The 23,590-nt window shown below is 44.6% G+C and overlaps 1 protein-coding gene across 1 annotated transcript in view; it reads right to left on the bottom strand.

Moving 5' to 3' along the window:
- The window catches only part of kif6 (kinesin family member 6), a 406,644-nt gene that overhangs the window by 237,600 nt on the left and 145,454 nt on the right, over positions 1 to 23,590 (bottom strand). The window contains exon 10 of the mRNA XM_078213528.1: positions 5,598 to 5,701. Coding sequence (XP_078069654.1) covers positions 5,598 to 5,701 — 104 coding nt within the window. The remainder of the gene's footprint in view (positions 1 to 5,597; positions 5,702 to 23,590) is intronic.

Below are 23,590 nucleotides of genomic sequence, written 5' to 3' on the forward strand. Positions count from 1 at the left end.
GGAGAGAGAATAGAGACAACGTTTCGAGTCAGGACGACCTTTCATCAGTGCTTCGTTAACGCAGTTGATTCCTTGACAGTCATATCAACACCCTCCTCGAGATTGAGAGAGAGAGGCAATGCAGGGGGGAAAGCAGTTTAAAAATAGGTGAGACATTTTTATGGCAGGAGAAGCATGCTGGGTTAGTCCCTCTTCTGGCGAGGCAGGACACTTCATTAATATATTTAAACCTGGTTCGTAAACTTCACCTGGGGACCTGTTCTAAAATTAACAATGGCCAGCCGGGTTTCAGAGAGCTCCAGTGAAAAGGAGATGGGAACTGCCAGCTCTAGATGGTAAATGCCTTTTTTTCCTTAAACAGCACTCCTTATTGGCAGGAACAGAAGAGTTGCCTCCAGCCATATAATAAAGCCTTTGGCTTCCTTTCTTCCAGTCATTGGGTCTCTCTCTCTCTCTCTCTTCTCCCTGCTGTGGTTGATAACCCCACCCCAAAGCCCCCAATCTCTCTGCTTCCCAAAGCGTCCTGGCAGCAAATCTCTTGCCACTGGTTTCCCTACCAGGCTTCCAGCTGCCAGCTGCCTGCCAATTTATTATAACAAGTTCCTGCTGTTTAACTCCGCAGGACCTCCATGTTCCCAGATCCTTCTCCACCTCTTGAAATATTGAACTAATTGGAAGTTTAATGACATCCCCTGAGGTGAGTTTGGAAGGGGGGCGGGGGGGGGGGGGAATTTAATCAGACAGGAGGGTGACCTTTTGGGACCCTGCTTTCTTTCCAATTAATACCGGGGCAGGAAGATTGTGGACTGCCACGCCACTCTGCCACCAATTAAGGTTCTTAAGTGGGCAATTAATTGGTATTCAATCAGGGGGACTTCCACCTGGGAAGTCCAAAAACAGAAGGGGATCCCTTGTACAAAGGCACTCAGTGCCGCAGACCCAGGCCACGGATGAGTTTGCTTTGGCAAAGGGTCATCTGGACTCGAAACGCCAGCTCTTTTCTCTCCTTGCAGATGCTGCCAGACCTGCTGAGATTTTCCAGCATTTTCTCTTTTGGTCACAGGTGAGGGCAGGATGGGCTCATGCAGGAGTAACGCAGGCCTTACCAAAAGAAGGCTACATAGGGCATTCGCCTGGTCTCCAATGAGCAGGTGAGATCCATGTCACTGCCCATTGTGTTTTGGAGCGGAAAAACATAAGGAAACAGCTGTTGAAGATGGACCTCAGTTGGATGAATGAAAATGGGTTGAATCAATATCTAAACAGGGAGAGTAAATGGTACCACTAATTTCTTGGCTGAATTGTCAACTTTGGGTCAGTGGTAGCACTCTCGTCCTGAAGCCAGAAGGTTGTAAATTCAAGTCTCACTCGATAACTTGAGCACATATTCTACTTTGATACTTCAGAAGGAGTGCTGCACTGCCAGAGAAGCTATCTTTTACAGGACATGAGATGAAGGCACTCATGGACGTTAAAAGATTCCTTGGCACTATTTCAGTGAAGACCAGGTGAATCTTCTCAGTGTCCTGAACAATACTTTATCCCTCAACCACCTCACTAAAAGGAGATAATTGAACCATTATCATATTGCTGACTGTGGGAGCTTGCTATGTGCAAATTAGCTGTCGCATTTCCGACAGCATCTATGCTTCAAAAGTACCTCTGACTGTAAAATGTTGGGAGGCCTTTAGTTCATGAAATGTACTAAATGAGTGCAAATATTTATTTTTTTCTTTGAAAGGTACATGCGCGCAAACTAATTAGGGCTGCAGCAAAACAGGCCACCTAAGATGGCGATTTACAAAGCATGCTGGGGTAATTGGCCAAGTACAGAAACAGACAGGCTGCAGCCTTAAATGAATATTGGACAGACGAAACAGGCTGCAGCTCCAGACTACAGAATACACAGGACATAGGCCATCTCAAAGACAATGGACACTTTCTGGTCAAACAGAGTTCTTTACCAGACACAAGGGCACCTTAACCCTTTATTTGGGGAGGGAGGTATGCGACTTATGTGCCTCCAGCATGGCCACTGAGTACACACGCAGAGATCGGTGTGGCAGCACCTGATTGGACTCTATCGACCCGGGTGGTCAAACCCTGATTGGCAATAATGAAGAGATCGCCCTAAAGGGCGTGAAGCCAATGAGGGATAAAAGGTGCTGCACCACGGAAGGATCTCTCTCTCTCTCTCTCTCTCATGAACAAAATGACCACGAGGACGAAGAAGAGGCAGGAACAACGGTGACCACCATCAGCAACTACCACCACGAGAAGAGCCACCACACCGACGACGGAAGGAAGATCAGAACCAGAGTATCAGACCAGACCGAAGGACCAGACGACACCAAGGACTACAGAGACCAACATGCGGATAAAGGCCAATACCTACCTGGGTATTTGCCAGTCACTCAAACATTAAGTCAAGGTCTCATATTGAACTTGAACTTTAGTATTCTGTAAATAACTTATATTGATTATGTGGGTGATTAATATTAACTGTGTGTGTGAATAAATATTAACGAGAAGTCAAGTCGACTTAACCCTATCCACCGTGTGAGGGTTAAAACACACTGAGCGGCAGCAGGCACAACAGGGCGAATAGCCTGTTTGTGTTGTAACTCCTATCTATTTCTTTGGCAAGTTTCTGAACATGCAAAGCTGAAAAATGCAGCTGCTGCAGAGAGAGATATATCGCCCATTTGGGATATGGAAAAGCAAGTCTCTGGCCTCTCTCTCTCTCTCTCTCTCGATGGTGCTGCTCCCAAGAAGGAAATGTTATTGCGACCAATTCTTGCAGCAGCGCTAACACTTGAAATAATATTGTAAAAATTAAGTTTCTTTTTACGGTGCAAGGAAGGGAATTTTGTGCCCAAAGCGATTAAAGATGTAAGTGCTTAGAACAGAAAAACTATTCCACATTTTTCAACCAGGGTCAGTAATGAGCATTCCCAACCCAGGTGCAAATCAGATTAGATGGAATGCAAAGATTTCTGCTGTTACCATGTTTACAATGGCAAACAGGAGTCGAGTCGTCAAACCAGCAGTCAAAGTCATGAGATTGTTGTGAATACTGCAAAGTTCGATCATTCAGAACAAAAGCATATGTGTCAGTGGATCGGCACCCTTGCCACTGAATTCGATATTCAGATTTCCACCACCCATACCCTTTGAATGGAGGGCGCGGAAGAGATAGATAAAAGTGTGAATGATAGAAATCTGCAATTCAAACGAAGAAATCTGGAAATGCATACCGTTGATAAACTAGGATCGTTTTCACTAGAAAGACAAAGGCTGAGGGGAGACCTGATAGAGGTTTACAAAACTATAAGAGGCATAGACAGAGTGGATAGTCAGAGGCTTTTTCCCAAGGTGGAAGTGTCAATTACAAGGGGGCACAGGTTTAAGATGAGAGGGGGAAAGTTAAACAGAGATGTGCGGGGAAAGTTTTTCACGCAGAGTGGTGGGTGCCTGGAACGCGCTGCCAGAGGAGATGGTGGAAGCAGCCACATTAGCAATAATTGAAAGGCGTCTGAACGAAGAACAAAGAAAATTACAGCACAGGAACAGGCCCTTCAGCCCTCCAAGCCTGCACCGACCATGCTGCCCGACTGAACTAAAACCCCCTACCCTTCCGGGGACCATATCCCTCTATTCCCATCCTATTCATGTATTTGTCAAGACGCCCCTTAAAAGTCACTATCGTATCTGCTTCCACTACCTCTCCTGGCAGCGAGTTCCAGGCACCCACCACCATCTGTGTAAAAAACTTGCCTCGTACATCTCCTTTAAACTTTGCCCCTCGCACCTTAAACCTATGCCCCCGAGTAATTGACTCTTCCACCCTGGGAAAAAGCTTCTGACTATCCACTTTGTCCATGCCCCTCATAATCTTGTAGACTTCTATCAGGTCGCCCCTCAACCTCCGTCGCTCCAGTGAGAACAAACCAAGTTTCTCCAACCTCTCCTCATAGCTAATGCCCTCCATGCCAGGCAACATCCTGGTAAATCTTTACTGTACCCTCTCCAAAGCCTCCACATCTTTCTGGTAGTGTGGCGACCACAATTGTGGCGATCCCAAGTGCAGCCGAATAATGTTCTCTGAAGCTGCAACATGACTTGCCAATTTTTAAACTCAATGCCCCAGCCGATGAAGGCAAGCATGCCGTATGCCTTCTTGACTACCTTCTCCATCTGCATTGCCACTTTCAGTGATCTGTGTACCTGTACACCCAGATCCCTCTGCCTATCAATACTCTTAAGGGTTCTGCCATTTACTGTATATTTCCTATCTATATTAGACCTTCCGAAATGCATTACCTCACATCCGGATGGGTACATGAATAGGGAGGGAATAGAGGAATATGGACCGAGTAAGGGCAGAAGTTTTTTATTTCGTTTAGTTAGGGCATCACAATCAGCATAGGTTTGGGGGGCCGATGGGCCTGTTCCTGTGCTGCATTTTTCTTTGTTCTTTGTTATTCTGATTCTGATGAAGGTTCACATTTGAAATGTTGAGGTTAATGTTCTTTTTCAGATGCTACCTGCTTCCTGTATACTTACAGGATTTTCTGTTTCTTATTTCACCACGGTACCATTGAAACATAGAAACATAGAAGATAGGAGCAGGAGGAGGCCATTTGGCCCTTCGAGCCTGCTCTGCCATTCATTACGATCATGGCTGATCATCCAACTCAATAGCCTAATCCTGCTTTTTCCCTATTACCTTTGATCCCATTCACCCCAAGTGCTATATCCAGCCGCCTCTTGAATACATTCAATGTTTTGGCATCAACTACTTCCTGTGGTAATGAATCCCACAGGCTCACCACTCTTTGGGTGAAGAAATATCTCCTCATCTCTGTCCTAAATAGTCTACCCTGTATCCTCAGACTGTGACCCCTGGTTCTGGACTCCCACACCATCGGGATTATTCTCGCTGCAATCTACCCTGTCTAGTCATAGAGTCATAGAGCTTTACAACATGAAAACAGGCCCTTCGGCCCAACTTGCCCCTTTTTTAACCACTAAGCTAGTCCCAATTGGCCGCATTTGGCCCACATCCCTCTATACCCATCTTACCCATGTAACTGTCTATATAGAAATAAACAATCGGCAGTTGGGATCAAAACGGGAATCAAGCAAGGGCTCGTCTGGGATTTGAACCCGGGGCCTCTCGTCCACTCAATCAGTAAATCCCCCCAAGTGAGAATCATACCACTGGACCAACGAGCCTGTTAGAATTTTATAAGTCTCTATGAGAGCCCCCCTCATTCATCTGAACTCCAGCAAAAACAATCCTAACCTAGTCTATCCCTCCTCATACATCAGTCCCGCCATCCCCGGAATCAGCCCGAAAGAACGATACATCCTATTAAGGGAACATATTTTCTCTGGTTGCGATATTCCAATATCAGCGAAGTCCAAGAAACACTCTAACTTAGGATTTTAATGATATATTGTACGTTGAGAAGGAAGAGTGCTTCATGCATTTTTACGTCCCAATATTTTACCAGAAGCAAGTAAACTCATTTATTTTACATTTCTAAACATTGGTCACTCTGTTAAATAAAAGCTTAATAGGCAATAGGTACTTTTGTTTTTCTTCCTGGGAGAGATCATCAGTCCTTGTCTGCCCAGTGACCAGGGCAAGCTCATCTTTTAGCTGCTGGATTTCCTTCTTTAAGCGAAGAATCATCTGCAAATGGGGACAATAAAAAGGGAATTTGAAAAAAAGGACAGCTGGAATCAGTTTCCTGATGTATGTTTTCTTGGGCTCTCTCTGCATTGAGCCAAATTTTTGCCTCATCAGCAAAGCTATAAATTAAAATGATATTTTATACAAAAATTACTATTGTTGTTCCCAAAATAAATCCATTTTGAGGTTATAAAAAAATATGCATTATGAAAATCTTGTTTGATGTCATAAATTCCTGTTTTTCATCTGACTTGCAAGACAGCTACATTCCTTGTATGGAGGAACCGCAAGTACAGTCAATTCCTATTAACTTAACATAAACCCGTTTGCTGAAGATTTTGTTCACCTGTCAGGACTCATTGAACAGACACACACGTTGATGTATTTGTCTGCAATGGGGTACCATTACCACTCTGACTTTTCCCCACAACAATCAATAAAGCAAGGCAGTTAGTGTCTTTTTAGCATGAACACGGCTTCACAGTTATTTAGGTCATTTCATATGAGTTAGGCCTTTTTAACTTGATCACTATTTCCGCGATCACTGCTGTTCGTGAACTTGGCAGAAATAGGCACCAATTGCCTCGTTGCACAGGAGTGTAGAATCCAACCTCCTTGGCCCAGATCTAGGGTAGAAAGTCAGAGACTCACAACAGGCCACTAAAACGCCTGATGGGGTTCTCATGCTAATTCTAATGAAGAACAGATGCAAGTGCACACATTGGTTTGAGAATTAAGTTCATGATTAGCTTTGAGCGAAGACTCCCTTGTAAGGCCTTGTAAAGGGGATCAAGTTCAGGTCAGATCATTCTGCTCCTCATTAATACAATCTCCAAAGAGTTGGGTTTCCCAGCGGTGGGAGAGTGGATTCAATGGGAAATCCTATTGGCAACAGTGGACCAGAAGATCCCACTGTCGGCCAACAGCAGGCTGCCTCCAGCCGCTGAGATGCACATCGCTGAGGGGTCCTGACCATTACATTTGGTCCCTTCATCTAAGTCATTAATACAGATTATTAATAACTTAAGTTTTAACATCCTAGAGACCCACGATTATTTTCCTTACTCATTCCCCTTCTACATACACATGGAAGCTCTGACAATCAATTTTTATATTTCTTGCTCGTTTACCCCCTTACTCTATTCTCTCCCATTTTATCGATGTCATTTTGCTGATTTCTAAAACTCTCTCAATCCTCAGGCTTATAACTGCCATGTGCTAGCGAGGAGAGGAATAGGGAGAGAGAGAGCAGTTGAACACGTGATGTTTGAGGTGAGGGACACCTTTAGTGCTCCAGCAGAGTACACCTGCAGGAAGTGCACCCAATTCCAGCTCCTTGAAGACCGTGTTAGGGATCTGGAGCTGGAACTGGATGAACTCAGGATCATTCGGGAGGCAGAGATAGCTATAGATAAAAGCTACAGGGAGGTAGTTACTCCTAGAAATGAAGATACTTGGGTGACTGTTAGAAGGGGTAAGAAGCAGTCAGTGCAGCGATCCCCTGTGGCCGTTCCTCTGTATAACAAGTATACCGTTTTGGATACTGTTGGGGGGGGGGGACTTACCAGGGGTAAGCCATGGGGTACAGGTCTCTGGCACAGAGTCTGCCCCTGTTGCTCAGAAGGGAAGAGGGGAGAGGAGTAGAGCATTAGTTATTGGGGACTCCATAGTCAGGGGGACAGATAGGAGATTCTGTAGGAACGAGAGGGACTCGCGGTTGGTGTGTTGCCTCCCAGGTGCCGGGGTCCATGATGTCTCGGATCGTGTTTTTGGGATCCTTAAGGGGGAGGGGGACCAACCCCAAGTCGTGGTCCACATAGGCACCCAAGACATAGGTAGGAAAAGGGATGGGGATGTAAGGCAGAAATTCAGGGAGTTAGGGTGGAAGCTTAGAGCTAGAACAAACAGAGTTGTTATCTCTGGTTTGTTACCCGTGCCACGCACTAGCGAGGAGAGGAATAGGGAGAGAGAGCAGTTGAACACGTGGCTACAGGGATGGTGCAAGAGGGAGGGATTCAGATACCTGGATAATTGGGGCTCATTCTGGGGTAGGTGGGACCTCTACAAACAGTATGGTCTACACCTGAACCAGAGGGGTACCAATATCCCGGGGGGGGGGGGAAATTTGCTAATGCTCTTCGGGAGGGTTTAAACTAATTCAGCAGAGGGATGGGAACCTGAATTGTAGCTCCAGTGTACAGGAGGTTGAGAGTAGTGAGGTCATGAATAAGGTTTCAAGGTCGCAGGAGTGTACCGGCAGGCAGGAAGGTGGTTTGAAGTGTGTCTACTTCAACGCTAGGAGCATCCGGAATAAGGTGGGTGAACTTGCAGCATGGGTTGGTACCTGGGACTTTGATGTTGTGGCCATTTCGGAGACATGGATAGAGCAGGGACAGGAATGGTTGTTGCAGGTTCCGGGGTTTAGATGTTTCAGTAAGATCAGGGAAGGTGGTAAAAGAGGGCGAGGTGTGGCACTGTTAGTCAAGGACAGTATTACGGTGGCAGAAAGGACGTTTGATGAGGACTCGTCTACTGAGGTAGTTTGGGCTGTGGTTAGAAACAGGAAAGGAGAGGTCACCCTGTTGGGAGTTTTCTATAGGTCTCCGAAAAGTTCCAGAGATGTAGAGGAAAGGATTGCAAAGATGATTCTGGGTAGGAGCAAAAGTAACAGGGTAGTTGTTATGGGGGACTTTAACTTTACAAATATTGACTGGAAAAGCTATAGTTTGAGTACTTTGGATGGGTCAGTTTTTGTCCAATGTGTGCAGGAGAGTTTCCTGACACAATATGTAGATAGGCCAACAAGAGGCGAGGCCACACTGGATTTGGTACTGGGTAATGAACCAGACTAGGTGTTAGATTTGGAGGTAGGTGAGCACTTTGGTGATAGTGACCACAATTCGATTACGTTTACTTTAGCGATGGAAAGGGATAGGTACATACCGCAGGGCAAGAGTTATAGCAGGGGGAAAGGAAATTATGATGCGATTAGGCGCGATTTAGGATGCATAGGATGGGGAAGGGAACTGCAGGGGATGGGCACAATTGAAATGTGGAGCTTGTTCAAGGAACAGCTACTACGCGTCCTTGATAAATATGTACCTGTCAGGCAGGGAGGAAGTAGATGTGTGAGGGAACCGTGGTTTACTAAGGAGGTTGAATCTCTTGTGAAGAGGAGGAAGGAGACTTATGTTAAGATGAGACGTGAAGGCTCAATTAGGGCGCTTGAGAGTTACAAGTTAGCCAGGAAGGACCTAAAGAGAGAGCTAAGACGAGCCAGGAGGGGAATTGAGAAGTCTTTGGCAGGTAGGATCAAGGAAAACCCTAAAGCTTTCTATAGGTACATCAGGAATAAAAGAATGATGAGGGTAAGATTAGGGCCAGTCAAGGACAGTAGTGGGAAGTTGTGCGTGGAGTCCGAAGAGATAGGAGAGGTGCTAAATGAATATTTTTCGTCAGTATTCACACAGGAAAAAGACAATGTTGTCGAGGAAAATACTGAGATATAGGCTATTAGGCTAAACGGAATTGAGGTTCATAAGGAGGAGGTGTTAGCAATTCTGGAAAGTGTGAAAATAGATAAGTCCCCTGGGCCGGATGGGATTTATCCAAGGACTCTCTGGGAGGCTAGGGAGGAAGTTGCAGAGCCTTTGGCTTTGATCTTTATGTTGTCATTGTCTACAGGAATAGTGCCAGAAGACTGGAGGATAGCAAATGTTGTCCCCTTGTTCAAGAAGGGGAGTAGAGACAACCCTGGTAATTATAGACCAGTGAGCCTTACTTCTGTTGTGGGCAAAGTTTTGGAAAGGATTATAAGAGATAGGATTTATAATCATCTCGAAAGGAATAATTTGATTAGGGTTAGTCAACACGGTTTTGTGAAGGGTAGGTCGTGCCTCATAAACCTTATTGAGTTCTTTGAGAAGGTGACCAAAGAGGTGGATAAGGGTAAAGCAGTTGATGTGGTGTATATGGATTTCAGTAAAGTGTTTGATAAGGTTCCCCATGGTAAGCTATTGCAGACGATATGGAGGCATGGGGTTAAGGGTGATTTCGCGGTTTGGATCAGAAATTGGCTAGCTGTAAGAAGACGGAGGGTGGTGGTTGATGGGAAATGTTCATCCTGGAGTTCAGTTACTAGTGGTGTACCGCAAGGATCTGTTTTGGGGCCACTGCTGTTTGTCATTTTTATAAATGACCTGGATGAAGACATAGAAGAATGGGTTAGTAAATTTGCGGACGACACTAAAGTCGGAGGAGTTGTGGACAGTGCGGAAGGATGTTGCAGGTTACAGAGGGACATAGATAAGCTGCAGAGCTGGGCTGAGAGGTGGCAAATGGAGTTCAATGCAGAAAAGTGTGAGGTGATTCACTTTGGAAGGAGTAACAGGAATACAGAGTACTGGGCTAATGGTAAGATACTTGGTAGTGTGGATGAGCAGAGAGATCTCGGTGTCCATGTGCATAGATCCCTGAAAGTTGGCACCCAGGTTGATACGGTTGTCAAGAAGGCGTACGGTGTGTTAGCTTTTATTGGTAGAGGGATTGAGTTTCGGAGCCATGAGGTCATGTTGCAGCTGTACAAAACTCTGGTGCGGCCGCACTTGGAGTATTGCGTCCAGTTCTGGTCGCCGCATTATAGGAAGGATGTGGAAGCATTGGAAAGGGTGCAGAGCAGATTTACCAGGATGTTGCCTGGTATGGTGGGAAGGTATTATGAGGAAAGGTTGAAGTACTTGAGGCTGTTTTTATTAAGGAGAAGAAGGTTAAGAGGTGACTTAATAGAGGCATACAAGATGATCAGAGGATTAGATAGGGTGGACAGTGAAAGCCTTTTTCCTCGGATGGTGATGGCTAGCACGAGGGGTCATAGCTTTAAATTGAGGAGTGATAGATATAGGACAGATGTCAGAGGTAGGTTCTTTACTCAGAGAGTAGTAAGAGTGTGGAATGCCCTGCCTGCAACAGTCGTGGACTCGCCAACATTAAGGGCATTTAAATGGTCATTGGATAAACATATGGATGATATTGGAATAGTGTAGGTTAGATGGGCTTTAGATTGGTTTCACAGGTTGGCGCAACATCGAGGGCCGAAGGGCCTGTACTGCGCTGTAATGTTCTATGTTCTATCTATAACTCTTCTTGGCAAGAAGACACATCTTTTAATCTAAAACTATCTTTAACCTCTTTAATTAATCACGGATGAATTTCTTTCCCCATGGAGCATTTAATTTCGCAAAACAATGCACATTCATTGAGAATTATTGCCTTAAATGTTTGCCATATATTGTTTATCTACCATCATACCCTTTAATTTCCCAATCTACCCTTGCCAACACTCCTCTCCTCCTTTGTATTTTAAGTTTATTTATGTTTAATACCCTAGTTTTTGAGACTCTCAAATCTTATTGAGTACACAAAGTGGATATTAGATCTCTGTATAATTTCCAACCAATTCAAGGCCCAAACATTGGTGGATATTTAAGTATACATTAGCCAGTGTCCAATTCCGCAGTTGTTCAGATCAATTGCGAGCCCAAAAGATAAAACAAGTGTATTGGGTCTACATCTGATTCCCAGACATTCATCCCTCTTAGTCGAGAAGAGGACAGTAAGAAGTCTCACAACACCAGGTTAAAGTCCAACAGGTTTATTTGGAATCATGAGCTTTCGGAGCACTGCTACTTCATCACGGTGGCACAATGGTTAGCACTGCTGCCTCACAGTGCCAGGGATCTGGGTTCGATTCCCGGCTTGGGCTGCTGTCTGTGTCGAGTTTGCACATTCTCCCCGTCTCTTCGTGGGTTTCCTCTGGGTGCCCCGTCTCTGCGTGGGTTTCCTCTGGGTGCTCCGGTTTCCTCCCACAGTCCAACGATGTGTGGGTTCGGTGGATTGCCATGTTAAATTGCCCCTTCGTGTCAGGGGGGCTAACTAGGATAAATGCATGGGGTTATGGGGATAGGGCCTGGGTTGGATTGTGGTCAGTGCAGACTCGATGGGCCCAATGGCCTCCTTCTGCACTGTATGATTCTATGATTCTATCACTCACCTGAGGAAGGAGCAGCGCTCCGAAAGCTCGTGATTCCAAATAAACCTGTTGGACTTTAATCTGGTGTTGTGAGACTTCTTACTGTGCCCACCCCAGTTCAACGCCGGCATCTCCACATCAGAGAAGAGGACAGATTACCCACTTTTAAGCTTCAGTAAAAAGGAGTCATGGTGCTTCTCATCTTTGATTCTCCCAGCTCTGAGGAGAGGGTCCACATCCAAAATGTTACCTGGTCTGTCCTCTCCACTGATGATATCTGAGTGTTTGCAGAATTTTCTGCTTTTAGTATTAATTTAAACTTAACCCACCCAATCAGCATGGAGCAAGTTCAGGTCAGATGTCTAATTGAGGTCCTGCCCAGAGTCAACGCAGCAAATAATTGGGTGGGCATACACTAGGCATCTGACCCAAAGCTACCCCATCACAACTGAGTTAGATTAAAATTAGGGATTTTGTTTCAGATTTTGATCTCTTGCAATATCTTCTGGGGGGGGTTTAATTAGGGGATAAATGTTGGCCGATACACTGGGAGAACTCTCCTGATCTTCACCATTAGGAAGATTTGGGTTTTGACAGGGGAGTGCTTACTGATTCCATCTCTAGTTTTGGACAATGCAGAAGATTGATCACAATTGCAGCATCTCATTTGATCCTGAACTGAGCTTACAACTCTACATCCTAACCATTGTGAAGATCGCCTGCATCCATCTCTGTAACATAATTCTCTTCCATGCCGGTTTCACTTAACTGCTGCTGAAACTCTCATCACGTTTGGTTCTGACTACCCCACTGCTCTACTAGACAGGCTCGCTTTCTGCTGACACCGTAAACTTCAGCTCATCCAGCCTTTACGGCCAGTACTCTACCCTGTCCAACTTAGTCATCAGCTTAATTTTGTCCTCCCTTTTATTATGCTGGCCTTCTGAATTCTAATCTTTAATACAATGTCATTGGGGTATCCCAATTTTGTATGTAAGGGGGTACAAGGGGCTTTTCATGGCCTATATTTTCTAGTGCCTTTAAAAACTATTATACCACCTCTCAACTATCTCTTTCCTCGAGCGAATGTGCTCAATTTACATGTCCACTCCTTTAGGGCGGTACGGTGGCACTGCTACCTTGGTGCCAGTGACCCAGGTTCAATTCCGGCCTTGGGTCACTGTCTGTGTGGAGTTTGTACATTCTCCTCATGTTTGCATGGGTTTCCTCCGGGTGCTCCGGTTTCCTCCCACAGTCCAAAGATATGCAGGTTACGTGGATTGGCCATGCTAAATTGACCCTTAGTATCAGGGCGATAAGCAGGGTAAATACATGGGGTTATGGGGATGGGGCTTGTGTGGATTGTTGTTGGTGCAGGTTCGACAGGCTGAATGGCCTCTTTCTGCACTGTAGGATTCTATGGTTCTATAAAATCCAATCTCTCTATCTCTTTAATCATTTGAATAATCCAAGTGATCAAATAATGAGCCAGGCAGAAATCATCAAATGAATGATATTAACTTTGCTTACAACTCTGTTAAATGCAGGTCAACTACAATTCAGGGACCGATCTCCATATAACGAAACATTTCCACTGAATATACCATTATTTCAAAGTGCTGCTTTCACCGGCCAGATAATGAGCTTCTTGATTATTTTCCCCAAATCAAATTTCCTTTCTTCTCAGAAGCAGCCAAAATAACAGCACTCTGCTGAGTTCTGCTGGACTTGCAATGGGCCGTGGCATGTTTTAATAGCCCCATTCGCCAATACAAGGAATCTTATGATTGTTTCAAGCAACCACCAGTGATACCTAAAAATCACTGGCAGAAATGTGGCACTGGACATGCTTCGGGCATAGTTCAGGTGTGGATTCTAGCAGCGTAAAACTGGTCACCTTGCCTCCAAATTGTGCCCCAAAACAGGCACAACATAGTTCAATCTCTCCCTACTGTGTACTTAATAATGGTTTGATATTAGCTCATTTACAATCTGAATTCTAATCTTTAATGTAAACATTGTAATTTAAGTATTCCAATTTTTATTTGACAAAATATTGGAATAATAAACTAAACTTGTCAGCAACTTGAATAATAAACACAATTCGACAGGCTCTCAGACTTATTTAGAATTATACAGAACCAGCATTTAGTCTTAAACTTGAATATATTGCTATGTGGACCCGTTTGACAGTTAACGGTTTTGCAGACAGGACACGTAATATACTTTCTTGAAAGCTAAATTATAGGGATTACATAGAAAATACTTTAATAGCAAAAATGATGAGGGGCCAACAGTAACTGACACCTGCTCCATATGTTCGGCATTGGAAGCTGAAATGAAAGCAATACTCTGGGCAATTTTTAAATTCCCCTCTTAAATGGTTTGCATTGACCTCAGTGCAGCAGGTTCCAAACTCTGGAATGTTCTATAACTGTGAGTTATTTAATATATAATTTGTACAGAGGTGTCTAAGATGTTTTGTATCTTCAACAGTGAGATGTCCCTGCCCAGTGAAGCAGTTGAGACTACCTCCTTGAGTGTTTTTAAGACAAGGATAGATACATTTTTGAACAGTAAAGGGAGTAAGGGTTATGGTGAGCAGGCGGGTAAGTGCAGCTGAGTCCACGAAAAGATCAGTTGTGATCTTATTGAATGGCAGAACAGGCTCGAGATGGCCTACTCCTGCTCCCAGTTCTTACTTTCTTATGTCTGGAGTCGGACACTTAGATCAAAAATGAAAACAACTGGGGGCAAAGATCTCGGGTGCGATTTCACCACCGGTTCGCGCCATGCTCCTGCTGCAGCGAAGACGGAGAATTTGGCGTCCAGCCAAATCTCCGTTCACCACCGCGGAATGGGGCAATCCCGCCGGCATGAATGGTCAGGAAATTCCGGCCCTAGATTTTTCCAATGAGTGGTAACGGCTTTGTTTTAATTCACGGGATGTGGGCGCCACTGGCTAGGCCTGCGTTTATTGCCTGTCCCTAATTGTCCTTATTCAGAGGGCATTTTAAGAGTGTCATGAATGTGCCCGCAGGTACAAAGCCACCAGCATTTCAAAAGGTATTTCGCAGGATGTGAATCCCAATAACGAGATTAGCAGTTGTAGAGACACCAAAAGAAATGCATCGTCCAGCTAATAGGAATCACTTTGGGTAAACAATTGCACCATCCAGGGAAGACATACATAGTTAATCTTTTAGTACTAACAACAACTGAGGGGACAGACAGCCAAATATACAGAGAGAATCTTCAAAGGGAAACAATTGTATCATTGGCAACCTTTTCATGGAAGCAGAAGCCGTATCCCATCTAGCAGCCTGTAAGCAGACCAGAAGAAAGAGTGCAGAAACCTTTGTGAAGGCAGCTGAAACTATATCTTCGCTGAACAAAGAGATGTTCCCCAGAATAACCCCTCAACAGTGTGTTAACTGTAAGCTGGCCTTGATTTATAGATCGATTGAATTGGATGTTGTTTGAGAAGAGGGAAGTCCTGAAAGAGTTCAGATCTTGTAAATGTACTTTGAAACAAAAAGGGTAATTTCTACTCGAAATTTGTGGATGTGTTTAGTTGTTCATACGTAACTGTCTTGGGTTATTAAAGTCCTGTTTGTTCATACTTGTCTTTTTTTATTGTAATACATCATCTTTATTCAGTGTTAAGACTGTTTTCAATGGATCTCACACGTGTCTCCTTACACCATTCTTGTAAACAGAACTATAAATCACCATGAACTGGCTGGGACACACTCGCAGGTAACGTCAGCTGGGTTCATGACAAGAGTCAACCACATTGCTGTGGGTCTGGAGTCACACGTAGGCCAGACCAGGTAAGGAAGGCAGATTTCCTTCCCTAAAGGAAGGGACATCAATGAACCAGAGGGGTTTTTACAACAATTGACAATGGTTTCGTGGTTAGACTTTGAATTCTGGATTTTTTTTTTATAATTGAAATTAAATTTCACCATCTGCCATGTTGGGATTCGGATCCAGGTCCCCAGAGCAATATCCTAGTCTCTGGATTACTAATCCAGCACTGTTACCACAATGCCACCATCTCCCCAGTGCCCTAATGCTTAAAATTTCCCTTGGGTTTTGCTGACTTTTGTAAAAGTAAAGATGTTGGGGCAAATATCTTCTTACTGAAACCTGCAAACAACTCAAGTCATAAATGCAACTGATTCCAGACAAAAAATCTACTGATCCAAGTATGAAATAACAAATGAATCAAAACTTCCCATTCGTTCTTATTATATTCAATTCCTGATCCAAGTACAATAACTGAAGTACAAAATCCTGATCCACACACAAAATGTTCCCCATCATCCTGTTTTTAAGCTCTGCATGATAAAATACACCATCTCCACTGCCAAACCTCACCTGCAGACAGAAATTTGATCACTGCTGTGTAAAACAAGTTTTTGTTCTGAGGTCTCAGTTGAGGCTAAATTGCTGAATGACCTGTGGTACAAAGCTTTGGCAACTGACTGTTTACATCTGCAGTTTTCAGAAGTCATGGTTCAGATTGAACCTTTCTTGGCAGGGTGCCTTTTATCTGGAGTCAACCGTGTTAAGAAGCATTAATGGTTAGTCCACGTTTTGAACAAGAAAGCACCAGAAAGTGAGCAGTATCGGTCGATCAGCTTTGGGAAATCTTTCCAAAAGCAATCTCAATACACTGAGAAACAGTCCACAGAGTCACAAATGATGATGTCATAGAACGAAAGAAATCATAGAAACCCTACAGTACAGAAAGAGGCCATTCGGCCCATCGAGTCTGCACCGACCACAATCCCACCCAGGCCCTACCCCCATATCCCTACATATTTTACCCGCTAATCCCTCTAATCTACGCATCCCAGGACACGAAGGGGCAATTTTAGCATGTCCAATCAACCTAACCCGCACATCTTTGGACTGTGGGAGGAAACCAGAGCACCCGGAGGAAACCCACGCAGACACGAGAAGAATGTGCAAACTCCACACAGACAGTGACCCAAGCCGGGAATCGAACCCAGGTCCCTGGAGCTGTGAAGCAGCAGTGCTAACCACTGTGCTACCGTGCCACCCTAAAAAGAAAACCTTTTTGTACTTCAGAAACAAATGAAATATCCTTATATAAAAGCAAAATACTGCGCATGCTGGAATCTGAAACAAAGCTCTGGCGAAGGGTCATCCAGATTCGAAACGTTGGCTCCATTCTCTCTCTTCACGGATGCTGTCAGACCTGCTGAGATTTTCCAGCATTTTCTGTTTTTGAAATATCCTTGTTTTTATAGAATAAAAACAAAAAAACTACCTGGATGAGCACTTGTCACATCACAGCATCACTTGTCACGTCACAACATTCTGGGCTATGGGCCAAGTGCTGGTAGATGGGGTTAGGTGGGAGTTCAAGTGTTTCTCATGTATCGGTACAGACTCAATGGGCCAAATGGCCTCTTCTGCACTGTATGATTCTATAAAAAACTGCAATCATTGTTTATAATTCTTCCACCACAGAGGTGACTTTAACATCTCACCTTTTGTCAGGCTGAAAGCTGCCATTGTTCCAATCTTTGACATGGTTTATACGTCAAAGAATAACTGTCTTGCATTTATTATTTAATAAATTTTGGGCGGAATTTCCAGCCACGCTCACCCCAAGACCGGAAAATCCCACCCAAGGTCAATGGACCTTTGCATGTCCACCCCTGCCCGCTACAATTCCCATGGTGGGTGGGACGGGAAAGCTCCACCCATGGACTTCCAACTTGACTGAAAAACCATCCATTTAAAATTTTGTTTTCAGTGTCTCTTAAATAAAAAAATATGTGGGAGTAGAAGGGTAAGGCAACGATTCCTAACGTTGAAAGATATGCAAAATAGAACATATTTTCAAAAGGTATTCAGCAAGGTGCCACACGAGGGCCAAACTTTTCCAGCCCCACTGTGGCAGGACCCAATGCGGGGGATGTGGTGGGCCGGCCAAAATATTCAGCGGGACGATCCCGGTGGCGGGCAGGGACGGAAAACCGCAGCCAAGACATTCCTAAAAATTAGGGGTGGAATTTTCCTATCGCACCCACCTTGGGAATCGTAGCAGGTAGAACAGAAAATTCGGCGGTCCATGTAAAAGTCCGTGAACCTTGGGCGGGAACGTCCGGTCTTGGGGCGTGCGTCCACCGTCCTCCATACCCCATGCCAACTTAGTGTTAACTCATGCCAACCCATGCCCCCGTTCAGCACACATTGTCCTGACCCCCTCCATGCCAATTGACTTAATATCCTTGGATACCTCCTTGACAGCTTTGACATGTCCTTCACAGTTTTGACAGCAGGATAGTTCCAATGAATTTGAGTGTAAAACTATTCTGCAACCCCCTTTAACCCAGTCTGCGATGGTGCAGAACTCAGTTTAATGCAAGTTCATTATGGAACCCTAAGGTTTTGTGCAAATTTATCATTTCAAAACATGGTGAAATGTAAATCCACAAATCACTTAGAATCAATGAATAAAATGGCAGCCCCACGACTAATTGAGGCACCAGATCCCTCTGTATAAATACTGGTCAAACTGACACTGACACCCATACAATAGTCATTTGAAATCAAATATACTGAGTTACAAGGAAGCAAATCAGAGAATCATCAAACCAGCCTCCCAGCCATTGACTCCGTCTACACTTCCCGCTGCCTCGGGAAAGCAGCCAACATAATCAAGTATGTATGTATCCTGGACATACTTTCTTCTACCTTCTTCTGTCAGGAAAAAGATTCAAAAGTCTGAGAACACGCACCAACCGACTCAAGAACAGCTTCTTCCCTGCTGTCATCAGACTTTTAAATGGATCTATTATAAATTAAGCTGATCTTTCTCTTCACCCTATCTGTAACTGCAACATTATATTCTCCACACTGTCCTTTCCGTCTTCCCGATGTACTCTATGAACGGTAAGGTTTGTCCGTATAGCGCATGAAACAATACTTTTCACTGTATCCCAATAAATCTGACGATAATAAATCAAATCAAACAATCAAATCATCGCCAATAAGTTAAAAAACATCATATAGATCAAGGAAGGTGCGAAGCAAGCATCCGTTTTGTAAAGAATGTGAGTCATTGAATCAAGGGTGGCTTTAAGGTGAAGAGGACAAAGAACAAAGAAAATTACAGCACAGGAACAGGACCTTTGGCCCTCCAAGCCTGCACCGACCATGCTGCCTGACTTAACTAAAACCCCCTACGCTTCCGGGGACCATATCCCTCTATTCCCATCTCATTCATGTACTTGTCAAGACGCCCCTTAAAAGTCACTACCATATCTGCTTCCACTACCTCCCCTGGCAACGAGTACCAGGCACCCACCACTCTCTGTGTAAAATATCTGCCTCATACACCTCTTTTAAAACTTGCCCCTCGCACCTTAAACCTATGCCCCCTTGTAATTGACTCTTCCACCCTGGGAAAAAGCTTCTGACTATCCACTCTGTCCATGTCTCTCATAATCTTGTAGACTTCTATCAGGTCTCCCCTCAATCTCCGTCGCTCCAGTGAGAACAAACCAAGTTTCTCCAACCTCTCCTCATAGCTACTGCCCTCCATACCAGGCAACATCCTGGTAAATCTTTTCTGTACCCTCTCCAAAGCCTCCACATCCTTCTGGTAGTGTGGCAACCAGAATTGAACACTATATTCCAAGTGCAGCCTCACTAAGGTTCTATAAAGCGTCAACATGACTTGCCAATTTTTAAACTCAATGCCCCAGCCGATGAAAGCAAGCTTCTTGACTACCTTCTCCACCTGCATTGCCACTTTCAGTGACCTGTGTACCTGTACATCCAGATCCCTTTGCCTATCAATACTCCTAAGGGTTCTGCCATTCACTGTATATTTCCTATCTGTATTAGACCTTCCAAAATGCATTACCTCACATTACCTCCGGATTAAACTCCATCTGCCATCTCTCCGCCCAAGTCTCCAACTGATCTATATCCTGCTGTATCCTCTGATGGTCCTCATCGCTATCCGCAAATCCACCAACCTTTGTGTCGTCCGCAAACTTACTAATCAAACCAGTTACATTTTCCTCCAAATCATTTATATATATTACAAACAGCAAAGGTCCCAGCACTGATCCCTGAGGAACACCACTTGTCACAGCCCTCCATTCAGAAACGCAACCTTCCACTGCAACCCTCTGTCTTCTTTGACCAAGCCAGCTTTGTACCCACCTTGCCTGCTCACCTCTGATCCCATGCGACTTCACCTTCTGCACCAGTCTGCCATGAGGGATCTCTGGAATTCAAGCAAGAAATGAATCCAAGAATGCCAGCAATACAACTCTTGACAAAGCGTTACATGCGGTTCATGCAGCAGAGAGCCAAGTGCATACCCAAATCAAGTCTTGGCACCAAATTAATGGAAATACCAATTTCCCAATCAAATTTAGAGCCAGCAATAGATGGTTAGCAAGATTCAACAACCAGAATGGCCTTTCACAAATTACTATGAGAGAACAAAAGTCTGCAAATGGAACAGCCACAACATAATTTCCCACTGAATTAAAGAACATTTTACAAGAATGAGGATACAACAAATAACAAAGCCACAACTGCAACGAGCTGGCCCAATACTTCTAGATGTTACCAGAGACGACATTAACTACAGAACACAACACCAACAAAATGTCCGGATTTAAACAGATAAAGACAAGGTTGACAGACTGCCCTTGTTACAACAACAACCTCTGCCACAGGTCCCCAGCATCACAGATGATAGTCTTTAGTCAATTCAATTCACTCCACATGATATCAAGAAACCACTGAAGGCACTGAATACTGCAAAGACTATGGGCTCCATCAATATTCCAGGAATAATACTGAAGACCTGAGCTCCAGAACTAGCCACACTGCTAGCCAAGCTGTTCCAACACAGCTTCAACACTGGCATCTACTTGGCAGTGGGGAAAATTGTCCTGGTAAAAGCAGAACAAATCCAAGCCAGCAATTACCACCCTATCAGTTTACTCTCAATCATCAGTAAAGTGATAGAAGGGGTCATCAACAGTGCTATCAAGTGAACTTGCTTAGCAATATTCTGCTCACTGATGCTCAGTTTAGGTTCCATCAGCTCCTGACCTCATTACAGCCTTGGTTCAAGCATGGATAAAAGAGCTGAATTCCAGAGGTGCGTTGAGAGTGACTGCCCTTGACCATCAAAGTTGCATTTGACTGAGTGTGGCATCAAGGAGCCCGAGCAAAACTGGAGTCAATGGGAATCAGGGGGAAACTGCGCTGGTTGGAGTCATACCTGGCACAAAGAAGATGATTTTTATTGTTGGAAGTCAATCATCAATCATCCAGGACATCACAGCAGGAGCTCCTCAGGCTAGTGTCCGAGGCTGAACTCACCTCCTGAGTCCCCAAAGTCTGTCCATCATTCACAAGGCACAAGTCAGTTATGGAATACTCTCCATTTGCCTGGATGGGTGCAACTCCAACAGTACCCAAGAAGCTTGACATCATCCAGGACAAGGCAGTTGCTTGATTGACACCACATCCACAAACATCCACTCCCTCCACCAGTAGTTCACAGTGGCAGCAGTATGTACCATCTACAAGAAGTACTGAGCAACTCCCCAAGGCTTCTTAGAGAGTATATTTCAAACCCACAGCCACTCTCATCTAAAAGGGCAAGGGCAGCAGACAATAGGAACACCACCACCTGGAAGGTCCCCTCCAAACCACTCACCATCCTGACTTGGAAATATGTCACCGTTCCTTCACATTCATTGGGTTAAAATCTTGGAACTCCCTCCCTAACAGCACTGTAGGTGCACCTATGCTCCATGGTTCAAGAAGGAGGTCATCAACAACTGTTAAAAAGCAATTAGAAGTGGATGAAGTCAGTGCCCATAATTGAAAAAATGCCAGATTTGTACTTGGGAGCCAAAATTAGATACTAATAATATCAATGCATGGCTGAATGTCGACAGCCAAAAAGTTACCAACGAGACGATGACGGGGGAAGCGGTGGCATCGTGGTACTGTTGCTGGACGAGTAATGCTCACCACATAAACACAGCGGCTACAAGAACAGGTCAGAGGCTGGGAATACTGCGGTGAGTAACTCACCTCCTCACTCCCCAGAGCCTATCCACCATCTACAAGGCACAAGTCAGGAGTGTGATGGAATACTCTGCACTTGCCTGGATGGGTGCAGCTCCAACAGCATTCAAGAAGCTTGATACTATCCAGGACAGAGCAGCCCACTTGATTGGCACCACATCCACAAACATCCACTCCCTCCACCATCGACGCTCAATAACAGCAGTGTGTACTATCCGCAAGATGCACTGCAGCAATTCACCAAATATCCTTAGACAGCACCTTCCAAACCCACGACCACATCCGTATCAGCAGATACGTGGGAACATCACCACCTGCCGGTTCCCCTCCAAGCCACTCACCATCCTGACTTGGAAATATATCGCCGTTCCTTCGCAATCGCTCGGTCAAAATCCTGGAATTCCCTCCCTAACGGCATTGTGGGTCAAGCCACAGAACATGAACTTGCAGCAATTCAAGAGGCAGCTCAGCACCACCTTCTCAAGGACAACTAGGGCTGGGCAATAAATGTTGGCCAGCCAGCGACGTCCATGTCCCACGAATGAATAAAAAAAATGCTCTGGGGACCCAGGTTCGAATCCCACTAGGGCAGATGTGAAATTTGAATTCAATAAAAATCTGGAATTAAAAGTTTTTTACACAGAGGATGGTGGGTGCCTGGAACTCGTTGCCGAGGGAGGTAATGGAAGCAGATATGACAGTGACATTTAAGAGACATCTTGATAAATACATGAATAGGATGGAAATAGAGGGATAAGGTCCCCGGAAGGGTCGGGGGTTTTAGTTCAGTCGGGCAGCATGATTGGTGCAGGCTTGGAGGGCCGAAGGGCCTGTTCCTGTGCTGTAATTTTCTTTGTTTTTTGTTCTAAAAGTCTACTGATGACCATGAAATCATTGCCGATTGTTGTAAAAACCCATCTGGTTCACTAATATCCTTTAGGGAAGGCAATCTGACATCCTTACCTGGTCTGGCCTGCATGTGACTCCAGATCCACAGCAATGTGGTTGACTCTCAACTGCCCTCAGGGATGGATAGTAAATGCTGGCCCAGCCAGAGATGCCCACATCCCATGAACAAATAAAACAAAAAGATGATAAAGTATTGGCCAGTGTAACAGATCAAAACCCTCAAGACATCCAGCAAGTGGAAGAAGATGATGGTATAGAAATGCACAGAAACCAAGTTAATGCCATAATCCCATACAGTCATCTTAGAAGAATCACTGAGACGGTTGGAAGTTAATGAAAGATCAACTGCTGCTGTGAGACAACTTCGGAAAATTCTACATCTCGCAAAGACAGATGAGGAGAGTGAATGTGAACAGCTAAGATTCACTGATATCTCCAACACACATCAGTCTGTTCCATAACAACCAATTTTATAGATATTCACATTTCTGTCACCAGCATAAATATCATTTAATTGAATTGAATTGATAGTGTTCATTGTGTTTGGTTTATTATTCTGGCTACTAACGCAGTCTCGTGATGTGCCAGGGTCCCAGTGTACTCAGTATTTTATCAGCCTCCGAAGTGCAGCCCAGGGCCTTTTGTTCCTGCCGAAAAAGCACTTAAGAGCTCCCTCTACAGGCCATACTGCTCACCTTGCCGCCGTCCACAATAGCTCCTGTGTTAAGTGAAATATTTTTTAAAACTCCATCTCATTTGAAACTGGGGAATGAAATATTGACTTACTTGTTCAGCTGCAAAAACAAACTTCATTCTGAATGGAAAATTAGGAACAGACC

The sequence above is a fragment of the Mustelus asterias genome, chromosome 5, assembly GCF_964213995.1.
Source record: "Mustelus asterias chromosome 5, sMusAst1.hap1.1, whole genome shotgun sequence".
NCBI classification, from domain to species: domain Eukaryota; kingdom Metazoa; phylum Chordata; class Chondrichthyes; order Carcharhiniformes; family Triakidae; genus Mustelus; species Mustelus asterias.